The sequence below is a fragment of the Physella acuta genome, unplaced genomic scaffold (assembly GCF_028476545.2).
Source record: "Physella acuta isolate Inbredline_101_S28 unplaced genomic scaffold, ASM2847654v3 ptg000859l, whole genome shotgun sequence".
Lineage (NCBI taxonomy): Eukaryota > Metazoa > Mollusca > Gastropoda > Physidae > Physella > Physella acuta.
Genome location: NW_026732376.1, coordinates 140,341 through 154,274, shown reverse-complemented (window position 1 = coordinate 154,274; position 13,934 = coordinate 140,341). Strand labels below are relative to the sequence as shown.

The following is a 13,934-nucleotide window of genomic DNA, read 5'->3' as shown; positions in this document are numbered from 1 at the left end:
AAAAAGAGAAATCACAAAATATAAAGAAACCTTTATCATAAAATGTCACCCGCTTACCTCCCCTATAGAAACAGTCATCTTGGCTTCAACCAGTGACTGGGACCGTTTCTGTGGTAACGAGCTCTCTGGCTCTAGATTGGCCTTGGAATCCATGACAACATCATAGCCCTCCACTGCCAAACAATAGTGATCACAGAATTCTCTCACTTCCTCCACATTTTCAAAATAGAGTAGATTTATCATTTCTTGAACAGGATACTGGTAAACAAAAAAAATAATAATTTTTAAAGTATATATTATAAGTACTTAAATAGGGAGAAGGGGAATAACAGAATAACAGTGAATAGATGACTAAAAATTTGGCAGTTACAGAACTATTCAGAGCAGCAGATGACCCAGACAGATGGCAGAAAGGTATGAAAGGAATTAACTGTAGTGCTCGAATGACCCTTAGGGTTAAGGGATGATTGATTGATATACTTCAACAATACATGATAATTCAGATTAGATTAATACAATGATTTATCACATGGGATTTTCTGTTGTATAACAAAGGGCATCTGGAACCAGTAGGAGAAGGTAACCAGTTGTAATACTTCCAGGACAACTCCGAGCAAACAAAATGAACTCTATTTCAAAACGGTATTTAACCTTTTATTACATAAAAACTATGTGACCTCAATGATGATTTGAGTCACTTAGCAAGTATGGCTATTTTGAGTTTTAGGTAAATCTCAAATCAGTCTACATGCTGCTTTAATGAATACTCTTGGAAATCAGACCAATAGTCTGAGAAATGATAGATTTACTGTTTATCATAAAAAAATTATTCTGAGAAACTTTGTATTTATTATCCGGCATCTTTACACCATGCACATTAGTTTTCTCCTTTAAATGAGATTTGCGAGTCATATTTTTGGCTTTTGCTTGAAATAACTTGAGGTGTGAAGTAGCTCAATTTTATCATGGAGAGTCAAATGTTATATTTGGTTAAAAAAAAGCTTTATAATACTTATGTTTTAATTTTTTTTTCACAGAGCTGCAACCTATGACCAAAGCAAGGCTGTCCTAAAATTTTAGTCTTGAAACATTTAAAAGTCTTTAAACATTTAAAAGTTGGATCATTGTTTGCAATACAACATCAGTAAGTCAAAAATAAACATAGCATAACTAATAAAGATAACAATTATTTGCTTTGATGCAGACCGTAGACACTGAAACATTGGACAAGGCTAGACTAAATCTAACTACACACAAAGGTAAGAACACCAACCAGAATAATTCTTCCATGAGCACCCAGGGCTTTCATGAGAATAAGCAAAGCTTTGCTGCGTATCTGATTGAAGTAGCGATGAAGAGCGCAAGCATTTAGAAAAGCTGCCTCTTTGATGAGTCTAAAGAAACGAACATAATTATTCGAGTTGAGGGCGTTGTAGGCTTTGATGGCAAAAGTGATGTAGGGTGACTCTCTAATCTCTGGTCGAAGCTGCTGGATTTCCCTGTTGAGAAAAAGAAAAGTTAGGCATCATGTTTACTGCATCAAATAGAAATTGGTAAGGTTTTGATAACTGTGATTATGATTTAATGAACCCACTTAATTTGTGTTGCTGTAGAAAAATTACTATCAGTTCTGATAACAAATTTTTAATGTAAAATTATTTTTAAATATCTGAAAAACAGAAGGATTTTGAAACATCATGTCACAATCATATCTGATGTTTAGCCTTTGGTCTTTCTCATAATAAACAGGGATAAGCTAAACTACAATGTGCATAATAATGCTTTTATTTTCTCATCATAGTTCTGACAATGACTGGCAGTCAAATTATTTCTTATTCTAAATGATGAAGAATCTACAAAAAACAAATAATCTGATTGTCTTATTATATGATTGGACTTAATATCAACAGAAAATATTTAAAAAAAAACCTGAGGATATCTCCTTCGTTGAGGTTCATAAGCACCATATAAGCCCTAAACTCTGCTTCATTGGGGCAGAAGATTTGCCTTTTCTCCAGATCAGCGTACAACTCCTTCAGGGTCTGCAGACACTTGGTTAGGTTCTCATTGTTGATCTTGGGGTCAAAGGACATCATGTCTTCCTCACACAGCCTCTCTGAGGCAAAGATGTGGAACCTGGTGCACTTCTCCAGTAGTTCAGCCACCATAACATCACACAACTGTTGCTGAGTTATATCCTAGAAAAAAATTAGTTTTCATTAAATTGTAACTCCCCAAAGAAGTAAAGCCTTGTGTACTTCTCCAGTAGTTCAGCCACCATAACATCACACAACTGTTGCTGTGTTATATCCTAGAAAAAAATTAGTTTTCATTAAATTGTAACTCCCCAAAGAAGTAAAGCCTTGTGTACTTCTCCAGTAGTTCAGCCACCATTACATCACACAATTGTTGCTGTGTTATATCCTAGAAAAACATAGTTTTTGTTAAATTGTAACTCCCCAAAGAAGTAAAGCCTTGTGTACTTCTCCAGTAGTTCAGCCACCATTACATCACACAATTGTTGCTGTGTTATATCCTAGAAAAACATAGTTTTTGTTAAATTGTAACTCCCCAAAGAAGTAAAGCCTTGTGTACTTCTCCAGTAGTTCAGCCACCATTACATCACACAACTGTTGCTGAGTTATATCCTAGAAAAAAATTAGTTTTCATTAAATTGTAACTCCCCAAAGAAGTAAAGCCTTGTGTACTTCTCCAGTAGTTCAGCCACCATTACATCACACAACTGTTGCTGAGTTATATCCTAGAAAAAAATTAGTTTTCATTAAATTGTAACTCCCCAAAGAAGTAAAGCCTTGTGTACTTCTCCAGTAGTTCAGCCACCATTACATCACACAACTGTTGCTGAGTTATATCCTAGAAAAAAATTAGTTTTCATTAAATTGTAACTCCCCAAAGAAGTAAAGCCTTGTGTACTTCTCCAGTAGTTCAGCCACCATTACATCACACAACTGTTGCTGCGTTATATCCTAGAAAAAATTGTTTTTGTTAAATTGTAACTCCCCAAAGAAGAAAAGCCTTGTGCACCTTTCTAGTAGCTCTTCCAACACAACAAATCTAAACTAGGTTACCTAGGTGCTTAAATACAAAGTAGTTGTTTTGGTTTGCCATACAGGTCTAAAGTGGAGTTTCTTTTTTAAGTTAAATAAAAATATTAAGTTTAAAAATTAGCTGTCAATCATTTAAAAAAAAAAAAAACTCTTATCAGTTAAAGAATGTAGACCACAGATTTGACACACAATATTTGATCTACATCACTCAAACTTGTCATTTATTTGATTAAAGATTAACTCTAAAACAGGTTAAAAAGGTGATTTTATACAGTAAAGATAATTTTTTTAGCAATTCCTTTAAACTTATTTGTGTTGATTACAATGCTCATTTAAATTGTATAAAATTCTCTTGCAGTTATATCTGTTCATAACTTATTTTTCAGATAAGCAAATCTTCATTTAAAAAGATGAAGTCTTTGGCTGATCTATTATCTACACTGTGCATCTGTGCATTTCTTGTCGTCAAGTCTTGCACATTAACAGAGGCTGTGACACCAGGTGCTAGACCAGTGTATCCAGTGACAGCCTCGTGGTTCAGAGACAGGTTCTCTCTCAAAGAATGGGACGAGGCGCTGGAACCTTTTAAAAATCAAGGGGGAGACACTGTGTTTCTCAGGGCTCCGCCCATCATCCGCAGGACAACACAAGACTTAGACGGCGACCTGAATTTCATCTGGTGTGGCAGCTACAAAAGCAGCAACCCTGCGTGGGGGCCGAGGTGCTACAACGAAGCAGAGCAGGAACTAAAAGACATGGGTCTGGTCGTGAGCGCCTTCGTCAGCTACCAGTATGAAGAAAACTTTAGCGATGATATACTTTTATGCCCTAAGTTGGATAAGAAAATCAACAGTTCGAGAATTTATTACAGAATCGTGCTGCCTGGAAAGAACGCTACATTTAACTCAAGCTCTCCGTGTGACTACAAGCCAGGATCTGAAGTCATTGTGTTACTGACAAGCTTCGCAGGCACAGATCCACACCAGCTTCTTCTACAGAGTGCTGCTAAAAGTAACACATCAGTTTACTTTGGCCTGCCTGGAGTACCAAACAACTTTGATGCTGACCTTATGCCAGCATATTACGCTTGGACGCAGAGGGTTGTGAATGACCATCAAGCTCGTTACAGTAAACTCGCACTTGATCCTAACAGAAGAGTTGTCTCACATGATCCAGGTAGCCAATCACAAAGAGCGACACTGTATGACTACCTGACAGGCTACTATGGAACGGATGAATGTTGTTTGGGAGACCTGACACAAGACAGCCAGTATCTGACTCTGTATCAAATACTTGGGACCCTGGTCAAAAGCAATGGGAAAAGGTTTGCCGTTTCCCCTTACGTAGATCTGAATAGATCACAGATGAACAGAACCGTGGGTCAGCACGTACAAGGTTTTGCCGACATAGCTAAAACAAAAGTGGTTGATGTCATAGCTGTCCAGGAAGGGAGGGGGGCAGCTAAAGGCTGCTACTACTGGCCACATCAGATAAACGAGCCAGTCAGCCTCAGTGATCCAGTTCTGGATAGAGCCATCCGTTACCTTGACCCAACATTGAAAACAAACATCACATTTGCCGAAGCCTTCTCTGCCAGCAACATAGAACTGTTTTCTGCTTTCCAAGAAGCGCAGCAAGGATTACTGACAACTGGCGTCAGGTTTGATTTCTGGCTCAATGTTGAGGCCTTTGAGTTCCTCCGAGACGATCCTTGCCTTCCTGTTGACCCAATGGCTTCTGGGATGGGTGAACTACTGGATCGGGCAAGCAAAGAACGACTGGACAGGGCCATCAGTGTAGCTGGCGCCAGAGTGCAGAAGATCATATCCTTCGCGTGGGATGCCGACTACACATGCACAACACAGCAGTACCCTACAAGCCTTACTGACGAAATCCTCTCCGACCTCCAGCGCCCCATCATAGCCAACTGTTCCTTCCACAGCTACCAAAATCTATCAGTCGTTCTCTTGGGGTTCAACTTGGAAGGTGAGACTCAAGCATTCACGGTGGAGTGGACCAACACAAGGGGGCAGAATATCACCAGCAACATACATGGCTACTATTTTGAGCTGGACTACGGCATTGAGCACAACTTAGTGGAGTCACTGGAGTACACAATGCTGTGGGACATCCCTGAGATGCTACGCGCCCTAGCACCTCAGGGGACCATCAAAGTCTCTGCGGACAACGCTAGGCAGTCGTGTTACTTCAGCTATGATTTGCCATACAAGGCAGAAGGAGAGTAAAGAGGAACTCTTACACTGAACCAGCAATGAAAGTAAAGATTTATCTTACACTGAACCAGCAAGAAATCAATTAGCAATGCCAGATTTTTAAAGTGACTTAAATAAATAATGCCCTTAATGTATCTCAGCCAAGACTAAAAAGCACAGAAGTAAACTATATTTTTGTTGTTTTCTTTTTTAAAATTAATTAATGTACAGAAAGTTATTAAGTAACTTAACCTATAGTTTGAAAATTATTTTTCAAATTAACAAAATTTATAATAGCAAAGAGTTTGCTGTGAAATATTTTATGCTTAATTTCATCAAATCTCGTAGAAATCTCTGGAAGATTGGCTAACAAATTACCTTACGAATTCCTCTGGTCCTGTTCCACAAAAAGTCATACCACTCTGACCACTGTCCATCTCTCCCTTGACCAGCCACCTCAGCTAGCAAGTAATTCATCGTCATCACCAAAACAGGCAGGGGCCTCAACTCATGAGACAGAGGTTCTTCCTAAGAAATTAAATGTAATTTTTTAAAAACATCAGTTACTACTCAATTAGAGGACCACATTTTTAAAAAAATAAGACGATGTTTACCTGATCAGCTGAAGATCGACTGTATTCTTTGACTGCTCGACTGTGGTCAACTTTTGATTTAAGACCAGTCTGTAGAATGTAAGATTATTACACTGAAGTTTCTAAATGTAACAAATTAACATTTCATCCAATTAAAAAATATTTACTAACATATTTTCATATTTAGATTGTAATAGAATAGAAAGAACACCAAATTGAGTTGTTAAGAAAAAACTATTACTTCTGAATCATATATATTTATCTAGTCTTTGTAAAATAAATTTCACATTCCTCTTCTTCTTTGTTCTTAATTTTAGTGTTGAAAGGGTTTCCCTCTAACACAATTAAGTATACGTGTCAAGTGGTTATGCGCCATAAAGGCCGTTGACTCCAATTTCAGCCTGCTTTTCTTTTTGGATTTGTTTCCATAGCCTTTGTCCAACCAAGAACAATCTACAAAGCAGCAGTTGTTTGATTTTGGAGTTGTCTCTCCTAGATGAGAGGCTATCTCCAATTATCGAGCCTCATCTGCCCGGGGGTTCAAACTCAGGACTTATTGGTTCAGCAATCAAGAGCTTAACCGACTCGACCACGCCAACCTCCTCATATTCAATATATTGAAAAAAATGTCAAAAAAAGAAAAAAAAGAAAAACAACAACAAAAAACTACAAAATCTAAGCCAATTTTTTCAACCTAGAATGAAAATATTCCTTTTTTTTCAAATTCACTTATACTGCAGATATGAAACTAACTCTGAAGTACTTTAAACCAACCAAGTTCACTCACCACACTGGTCATGGTGCTTGGAATAACCTCATAGAGTGCAAGTCTACGAATGTCCTCTCTGTAATATCTCTCTTTCTCAGGGCACATGTCTGGGCACGTTCCAACAAAAGCTTTTGCTGTGGCTAAATCAGACTGCTGCCTGCGTCGTACTGTTATACAACATAAAACATAAGCTACACTTGATTAAAAAAAATCTTATGCAGCATCTCTTTATATTATCTCCATTTAAGTTCTTACTATGGGGATACGGATCAGTGTAACAAAAGTACAAGCCATCATTGATCTTAAGAGATGGATCACTAAAGTTATTCCAAAAATTGTCTACATCAATAGTTCAAATTTATCTGAGTAAACTGAAACTTATACAATATATTATTTAGTATATGGCTTTAATAATTTAAGAAAAAGTTTGGCTGTTATCACTAGGGTTACACTAGAGAATTTCTAATTTAGAATGCCATCTTAGTCTTATCTGATTGTGGTTTTCTACTTAGCTGTGCTGATAGTTTCATGTTAATTACAAGCATGACATAAGGGCATCTAGGTGTCTTACACATTCGTAGAAGTTTATCTTTGGCATCTAAAATAGCTATTCTTTCAGTTGTGTCCTTTGCTTTTGCTCGCCATATTGTTTTAAGTAGACCTGAAACAAAAATAATTTTTTTTAACTTAATCCTTTGAACCCTTACCTCCTGAACCTAAAATCCCCTTGCCCCTGAGTTAAATGTACACACAACAGGCTCTCAATGAAAAAAAAACTACAAATATAACAACAATGTTATTTTATTATTCCAATTAACATTTCTACATGAATTATCGCAAATATTTTGACTTAGTAATCCGGTCGTCCCTGTAGGTAGACCCTTCTTTTAGACAGGTGGAGTGCTGGTTTTGGGATATTAAAATCGTCTTTCCATCGTAAATTAAAAACGTAACAAAAATTTGATTCATGGGCACAGCCACAACAGAAACTTATCAGTCGAACAATACCAGTTACGTACTTTTTAAATATCGCAATTTTATGTACGGTCTGCAGATCAGAGGTCAGGTGACTAAAACCGATTTATCGGTCTCTTGGGGCATGGGGATTTAATACTCGGACTGATAAAGCGGTACTGAGGGTTAAATGGGCTAAGGGTGTTTTCATATTTTTTGTTTATTTTCAAACTTGCTAACTTGTTAGATGAAAAAAGTGTAAATAATGTATTTTACATGTAATAAAAATAAAATACATTTTAAACAGAGTTTCTATATGATACTACTAAATTTTGTAAATAACCTTTGGCACTTTCTAAATCTGGCACAGCAGTTGCCTGGATGGATGCTGCAGTTGCCTGAAGGGAGGCTGGAGGTGGTGTTGGTGATCTCACCCTACTAGTTGTAGCTCTTTGCATCGCCTGCTCCCTTCTTGATAGCCTAGGCTCATCATAATGACTTGCTGATCCTGACATTTCCTCCTAAATGAAAAACCATGAAACCGTTTAAAACATATTTTAACAGCACAAAATACAAATATATATTAAAGCAATTTGCTGAAAGCGTGTGTTACACTTAAACATATTACAAACAAACAAATCTAAAAACATTTAAATGTAGAGTGAACTATATCAACATATTACAGGTGGGCTAACTGAGTAAATATGGACAAAAAACGGTGCAACAAAAACATAATAACTACCTGATAATCAGAGGTTCCAGCCATACTTGCCAGCTCTTGTGCAACATTGCTAGAAAACAAGGTCCTTTGTGGTTTCATGCCTGTGACAAAATACATTTTACAATTAAAATCTGAGACAAAATACATATTAAAAAAAACTTGTGACAAAATAGGCCTACTTTATAATAAAACCTATGACAAAATACACAAACATTAAATCTGTAACAAAATGCAATCATATGCTAGTTCTTATATATTAGCTTTATCCCTAGGTTTAATAGAAAAGAACTGATTTGTGTAGACTAATTTGTTATTAATATAATGCTCATATAGTAAAAAAAAATTTTTTAGTACAAAGTAACAAATATAATATTACACTATTATTGATAAGTTATGAATTGTCATTAAGCTTCTGATGAAGTGTTCAAATCGAAGGAGACAATTAACTTTAGCTTTTACCTTCTGTAGAACTTTGAGACTCTGGTGACTTTTGAGGTTGTGATGACCTCCAGAAAATGGTCACAGGTGGGCTACCCTCATCCATGATTATTCCATTTTCCTTAGCAGCTTTTGCTTCTTCCTTTAAAAAAAAAACAACCAAACTTGTTTTTAATCCACGGAATAAGTAAAATTAAGGAGTTTATTTATTATTCCAGATTTGCAAAATAAAATGAAAACTGTTTTGGGCAAATAATTTTAGAAAACTGATTTTTGATAAAAGTGGAGAAATTTAACACAATACTGTTTTTTTAAATTTAATTTAAAGCTCATTTTTTAATTCAAATAAAAGATCTCTGGTTATTTTACTCATCGGCTAACAAACTCACTCGATCAAAGTTTATCTCAAAAGAAATTCTACACTTACGTGAGTCTCATATGTGATGTATGCAGATCTCTTTAGTGTCAGTGGTTGGAGCTTAACTATGTTCCCAAATTGAGAGAAATGTCTACGAATTACTGAGCCTTTATTCAAATGTATGGGGATTTCCTTGATGACAATGCAAGTCTTGGAGCGAAGGTCTTCTTTTGATCTACGTGTCAAGGAAGTTCTTGAGATGCTTCTAGATGGTGCTCTAGAACCTAAAAATAAAATTAAAAAAACTAGTAATTTAATTATTTTCAATGGGCCAAGAATGTGATCAATACAATCTAAAAAGAAAATGTATGCATAAAATAAAAAAATAAAAAGTTTAAATAGAACATTTCCCAACCTTGCTCACTTGGAATCCTTGATCTCTTTGCTTGTCCTGAAAAAAAAATATATTTAAAAAGACTTTACAAAATGTTTTATTAATTACCCTCCAACATTTTAAAATAAAGTTTCCAAAAAATTTAACTAATCAAACTTAATGTGCACCAAATAATTATGGACCAATTTCAAAAGCAAACAAGGTCAAGATATCCCTAATATTTCCAGCTGTAAGCTTACTTAAATCTATTTCAGAAGCTGATTGACCAGTTTTTTTAAGGTCTTCCTGCATATCAGCATCCCTTGTTCTTTTCCATTTCATCAGTGACCTTCTAAGTGGACCTTCGGCTGAATTTATGGTAAAAATAAAATGGAGTTATTTTAATCACTTCAGAACAAAAACTATTCAAAACACAGGCTTTTATAAATGGGCTTTCATTCAAATTCATGAAAAATCTAAAATACTGTATCTGATCCAGCTGGAATTCCATTAAACTTAAGCATTTACTTCATATTATACTAAACTTTTTCTTGAATGGTTTAGTCTACCTACTTTTGTTTTACCTTTTTATTGTGTTAGCTGTGTAAGTAAACAAAAAGACTACTGTGTACCTTTATCATCCCCAGCATTAAACACTTCTTGCTCTTCATTTGGATCTCGATTATTATTATGAAGGGATTCCTTATCTGTTGATTAACAAAATACAAAGTCTGATTAAAGTTAACAACAGTAACTTTTTTTTTGCTGCTCACCAGGTAAAGATATTTTTTTAACTTTACAGTCTTCTAATTACATAGTTATTAAAAAATGCATACCTTGTAGACTTTCCTTTTCATTTAGCTGTTGTAGACTATAGCTAGATGCAGATCTGTTAATCTTGGGAAACTCAGTCTGTGAAGGTTTTCCAAATAAACCTGTGTTGCTTCCGCCACTAGGTTCTTTACCAAAGAGAGAGCGTTGGGCTGGCCCAGAAAACAAACCTGTCTCCGTTTGTTTTAGTGTACCTGAATTTTCTATATTTTTTCTAAAAACACTTTCATTTGTACTAACATTTTCCTGTTTGGAACTGCTCTCTTTTGTTGTGTCACTGGCTGAAAAAAGTGATCTGCCTACAGGCTGGGATTTGAAAAGAGTTTCAGTTTTGGAATCAGACATCGGCTTACCAAATAAAGATTTGGAAGCTTCTGTGCTCTCTACTGAAGTGCTAATCCCTTTACCAAACAGGGATTTTTCACCTGGCTGAAAAGTTGCAGGGACTGAACTTACATTACTGGATATAGCTGTTTGTTTGACTGCAAATGGTCCTAATGATGACGGTCCTTCCATGGTAGATTCTGATCGATCTTTTTTTCCAAACAGAGCATTGCTGTTAACTTCAGATTCAAAGTTTCTCTTTCTCACATTAGATAGCTGGCTGGCTGAGAACAATGAACCAGCTGTTGGTGAGGTGCTAGGAGAGGCAGACGTAAAAAGACCTGGAGTTGAAACAGGAAATGAACTACTATTGGTTGTCTTGGGCTGGTTCAGGGTGAAGGTTGCTGTACCCGTCAAACTAGAAGAGCTGATTGTTGGCTTTCCGAAAATGGACTGTGTACCAGAGGATGTTACACTCTGTGTATTCATCTGTGATCCGAAAGACTGAGATACTGAGACGGATGCTTGTCCAGTAAATGTGCCAAATAAGGAATTAGATGTAGTGGATCCAAATGTATTGGACCCAGATAAACCAGTAGTTGCTCCAAATGTAGAGCCAAGCTTGTGCTCTCCCCTGAACATCCCAGAGCTGATTCCACTGGTGCCACCAAAAATAGAAGGCGATTGTTTATCTTGAATATTTGTTGAGATAAAAGTTGGAGAAGTTTGTTGTCCCCCTTGGGACCCGAACGACCCAAATACTGAAGATGTTTCCTGCCCCTGTGACCCAAAAGATCCTAACTTGGATGGGGATTGTTCATTATGAGTTCCGAAGGTTGATGATTGTCTAGCTTGTGCTCCTGATGCACCAAACGATCCAAATACAGCCTGAGATTGCCCCCCTTGTGAACCAATTGATCCAAAAATAGGTGTTGGCTGCTCCTTTTGAGTTCCAAATGTAGGTGTGGATTGTGTTCCAAAAGATCCAAATGTAGATGAAGATTGCCCAGCTTGTGTATGTGGTGCACTAAAAGATGACATTTGACCCCCTTGTGTTCCAAATGAGCCAAAAGTACTTGACCCAAGTGAAGCATTTAAAGCAGATGACTGTTGTCCCCCTTGAGTAGCAGATGATCCAAATAAAAATGAAGGCTGTCCACTTTGTGTTCCTGATGTGCCAAAAGATCCAGCAGTGGGTATGGGCTGCTGCATTGCAAAAGATCCAAAAGATGACGTACCACCTTGTGTGGCAGAGGATGGTTGTCCAAAGGATCCAAATACTCCAGATTGTGTGCTGGGTACAGCATGCCCACCAAAAAGAGGATTTTGCATTTTTGTAAACTAAAATAAAAATAAAAAACATTTTAAAAATTATAAAATAACAGATTAATTGAAGTTTCAATTGGGAAGAATGTTTATACCAGTGTCCGATAATGAAATCTTCTTTAAAAAAGGGGTGTTAGGTTACTGGCAGTTAACTAAATAGTAAATACACACATGGTTGGCTAATGTCAATGTTCAATGTGCTAACCCTGTCCTTAACCCTATGCCTATCCCCAACCCTGGTCCTACCACGCCTAACTCGAATTTCTAACCATAAAATTAGTCGAGATTACAATACTACTAACAACCCAACACCCCTTTATCAATGGCTAGTCAGAAATTAACTTTAAACAGCAGTGTCTCAAGTGTCTGCAAGCAAGATTTGCTATTTAAACAGCAGCCATTTGTAAAATAGAGTGACCTCCGCCTGAATCTCGCGCTATAAGTCTATAAAAATAAAACTTTAACAAGATGGCTGCTATAGTAAATGAGCATGGTTGCATCTGTTGGAAACATCGCTGGTGTTCATTTAATCATTTATTACTGAAAAGTTTTAATTCAATTGTTTAAAAACAGGTACATAAATGAAACAAGGAAACATTTTTGTATTTTTCAAAACATAAATCCTCCTCAAAATGTGAAATTTTTATTAAAATGTAAGGAGTCACCTGTTTTTCACATTACTAGAGAATCTAGTCGCGGGCGATTTTACGTAGGCCTACCCAAAACGATAGATTTAATTTTAATTCTTTTAGATTTTAGATTGTTTAGATTCTAGATCTAGATTAGAATCTTCTCTACTCTCGGTCGATGTTACGTACCTAAAACGATAGATTACCTATTATTAATAGAATCTACTGTTATCAGTACTTTTCTATTTATTAAAATCCCTTGATGTTTTTGTTGTTGGTTAAACAAAAATTATCGGTGGACTTGGTTTTTAAATTTTTCTTCAACGGTTGGCCCGAATACCGATAAAAATTAAGTCACCCTAAAGCACTAAAACTCAATTATTTTTAATGTTAACATGTTAAAAATAGATTAATTCCTAATTATTTGTATAATCTACTATTCAATCATTAGATCTAGTATTTTAAATTGTAGATTCTAAATAAAATAATTTCTGATAGATTTAGTGCTGCAAATAGTGTTATGAAAGCACACCATACAAACAAAATTTCATTTTCTTCCGTGACTTCGACGTGAATAGATAGTTTGATAATTTCAAGGATTAAAAGCCTTTCTTTGTGGTTGACCATAAAGGACGTTACACTCTTTGCGTGGAAGGGGGGGGGGGGCTCTATCATTTGCGAACGCGTAACGAGAGGTTTATAATATAGATCATTATGTTTTACATCACACATTTCAAAATGTAATTTAACAATTGAATTAGGCCTATGCATTTTGTGTGCAAATATTAATATTTATTAACACTTTATAGAGAGTTTGAACTAAATGTAAACTAGATCTACATATTTTGCAGACATTATGGACCACTTTCTGGACCAAGTTTTTATTTTTGGTTAGTTATATTATTTGATTCATCAGACAACAGTTCTGTTGTCAGTTACATTTAATGTTATCTGAACATTTATATGAAAATATATTAATTCGCAAAATTATAAGTTCTTTTATATTATTTTATATTTTTAAAATCATTTAGCCTATATGAAATAACAGCTTTGCATTACAATTGAAACTCTATAGACTAGTTAGTTAGGCTTATTGATGATAATAGGCTAATAATATGATTTTAATATCGGTATGTTAATGCATTCTTAAAATGGCATTTTCCTTAAAAACAATGTTTAAAATGTAAACACTAGACTCCTATTTTTGCCGATTTCAGCAAAAGTGGGTGTAAATGTGTTGTTACATTAAATTTTTAAATAAATAACAAGCATTGTCCCTAACATAAAGCCAAATTCAATTGTTGAGTTGTTCGTTGTCTTTCGGTATTTGGCTAATT

At 35.7% G+C, this 13,934-nt stretch overlaps 2 protein-coding genes across 5 annotated transcripts in view; one reads left to right on the top strand and one right to left on the bottom strand.

Annotated features, from left to right (window-relative positions):
* LOC131952199 (germinal-center associated nuclear protein) overlaps positions 1-12,929 on the bottom strand; it is a 28,505-nt gene extending 15,576 nt beyond the window's left edge. For 2 of the 3 annotated variants that reach the window (XM_059314765.1, XM_059314767.1), the window contains exons 1-16: positions 12,804-12,925; positions 10,324-11,983; positions 10,120-10,194; positions 9,748-9,855; positions 9,530-9,565; positions 9,184-9,398; positions 8,778-8,898; positions 8,340-8,419; positions 7,941-8,118; positions 7,215-7,304; positions 6,662-6,810; positions 5,896-5,964; positions 5,660-5,809; positions 1,930-2,198; positions 1,274-1,499; positions 58-258 (exon numbers count right to left, since the gene is read on the bottom strand). In XM_059314765.1, coding sequence (XP_059170748.1) covers positions 58-258; positions 1,274-1,499; positions 1,930-2,198; positions 5,660-5,809; positions 5,896-5,964; positions 6,662-6,810; positions 7,215-7,304; positions 7,941-8,118; positions 8,340-8,419; positions 8,778-8,898; positions 9,184-9,398; positions 9,530-9,565; positions 9,748-9,855; positions 10,120-10,194; positions 10,324-11,974 — 3,618 coding nt within the window. In that variant the 5' untranslated portion in view covers positions 11,975-11,983; positions 12,804-12,925. Of the gene's footprint in view, positions 1-57; positions 259-1,273; positions 1,500-1,929; positions 2,199-5,659; positions 5,810-5,895; positions 5,965-6,661; positions 6,811-7,214; positions 7,305-7,940; positions 8,119-8,339; positions 8,420-8,777; positions 8,899-9,183; positions 9,399-9,529; positions 9,566-9,747; positions 9,856-10,119; positions 10,195-10,323; positions 11,984-12,803 lie in introns of all 3 variants that reach the window. The other variant, XM_059314766.1, reaches the window with a different exon arrangement.
* Positions 3,242-5,473, top strand: LOC131952200 (uncharacterized). Of its 2 annotated transcripts, none has more exons than XM_059314768.1 (2): positions 3,242-3,328; positions 3,455-5,473. In XM_059314768.1, the coding sequence occupies exon 2, from the start codon at positions 3,479-3,481 to the stop codon at positions 5,312-5,314; it is 1,836 nt and encodes a 611-aa protein (XP_059170751.1). In that variant the 5' UTR covers positions 3,242-3,328; positions 3,455-3,478; the 3' UTR covers positions 5,315-5,473. The 2 variants fall into 2 exon arrangements, with proteins under 2 accessions (XP_059170751.1, XP_059170753.1); XM_059314770.1 differs by having other exon boundaries at positions 3,249-3,319.
* Positions 12,930-13,934: the final 1,005 nt, after the last annotated feature.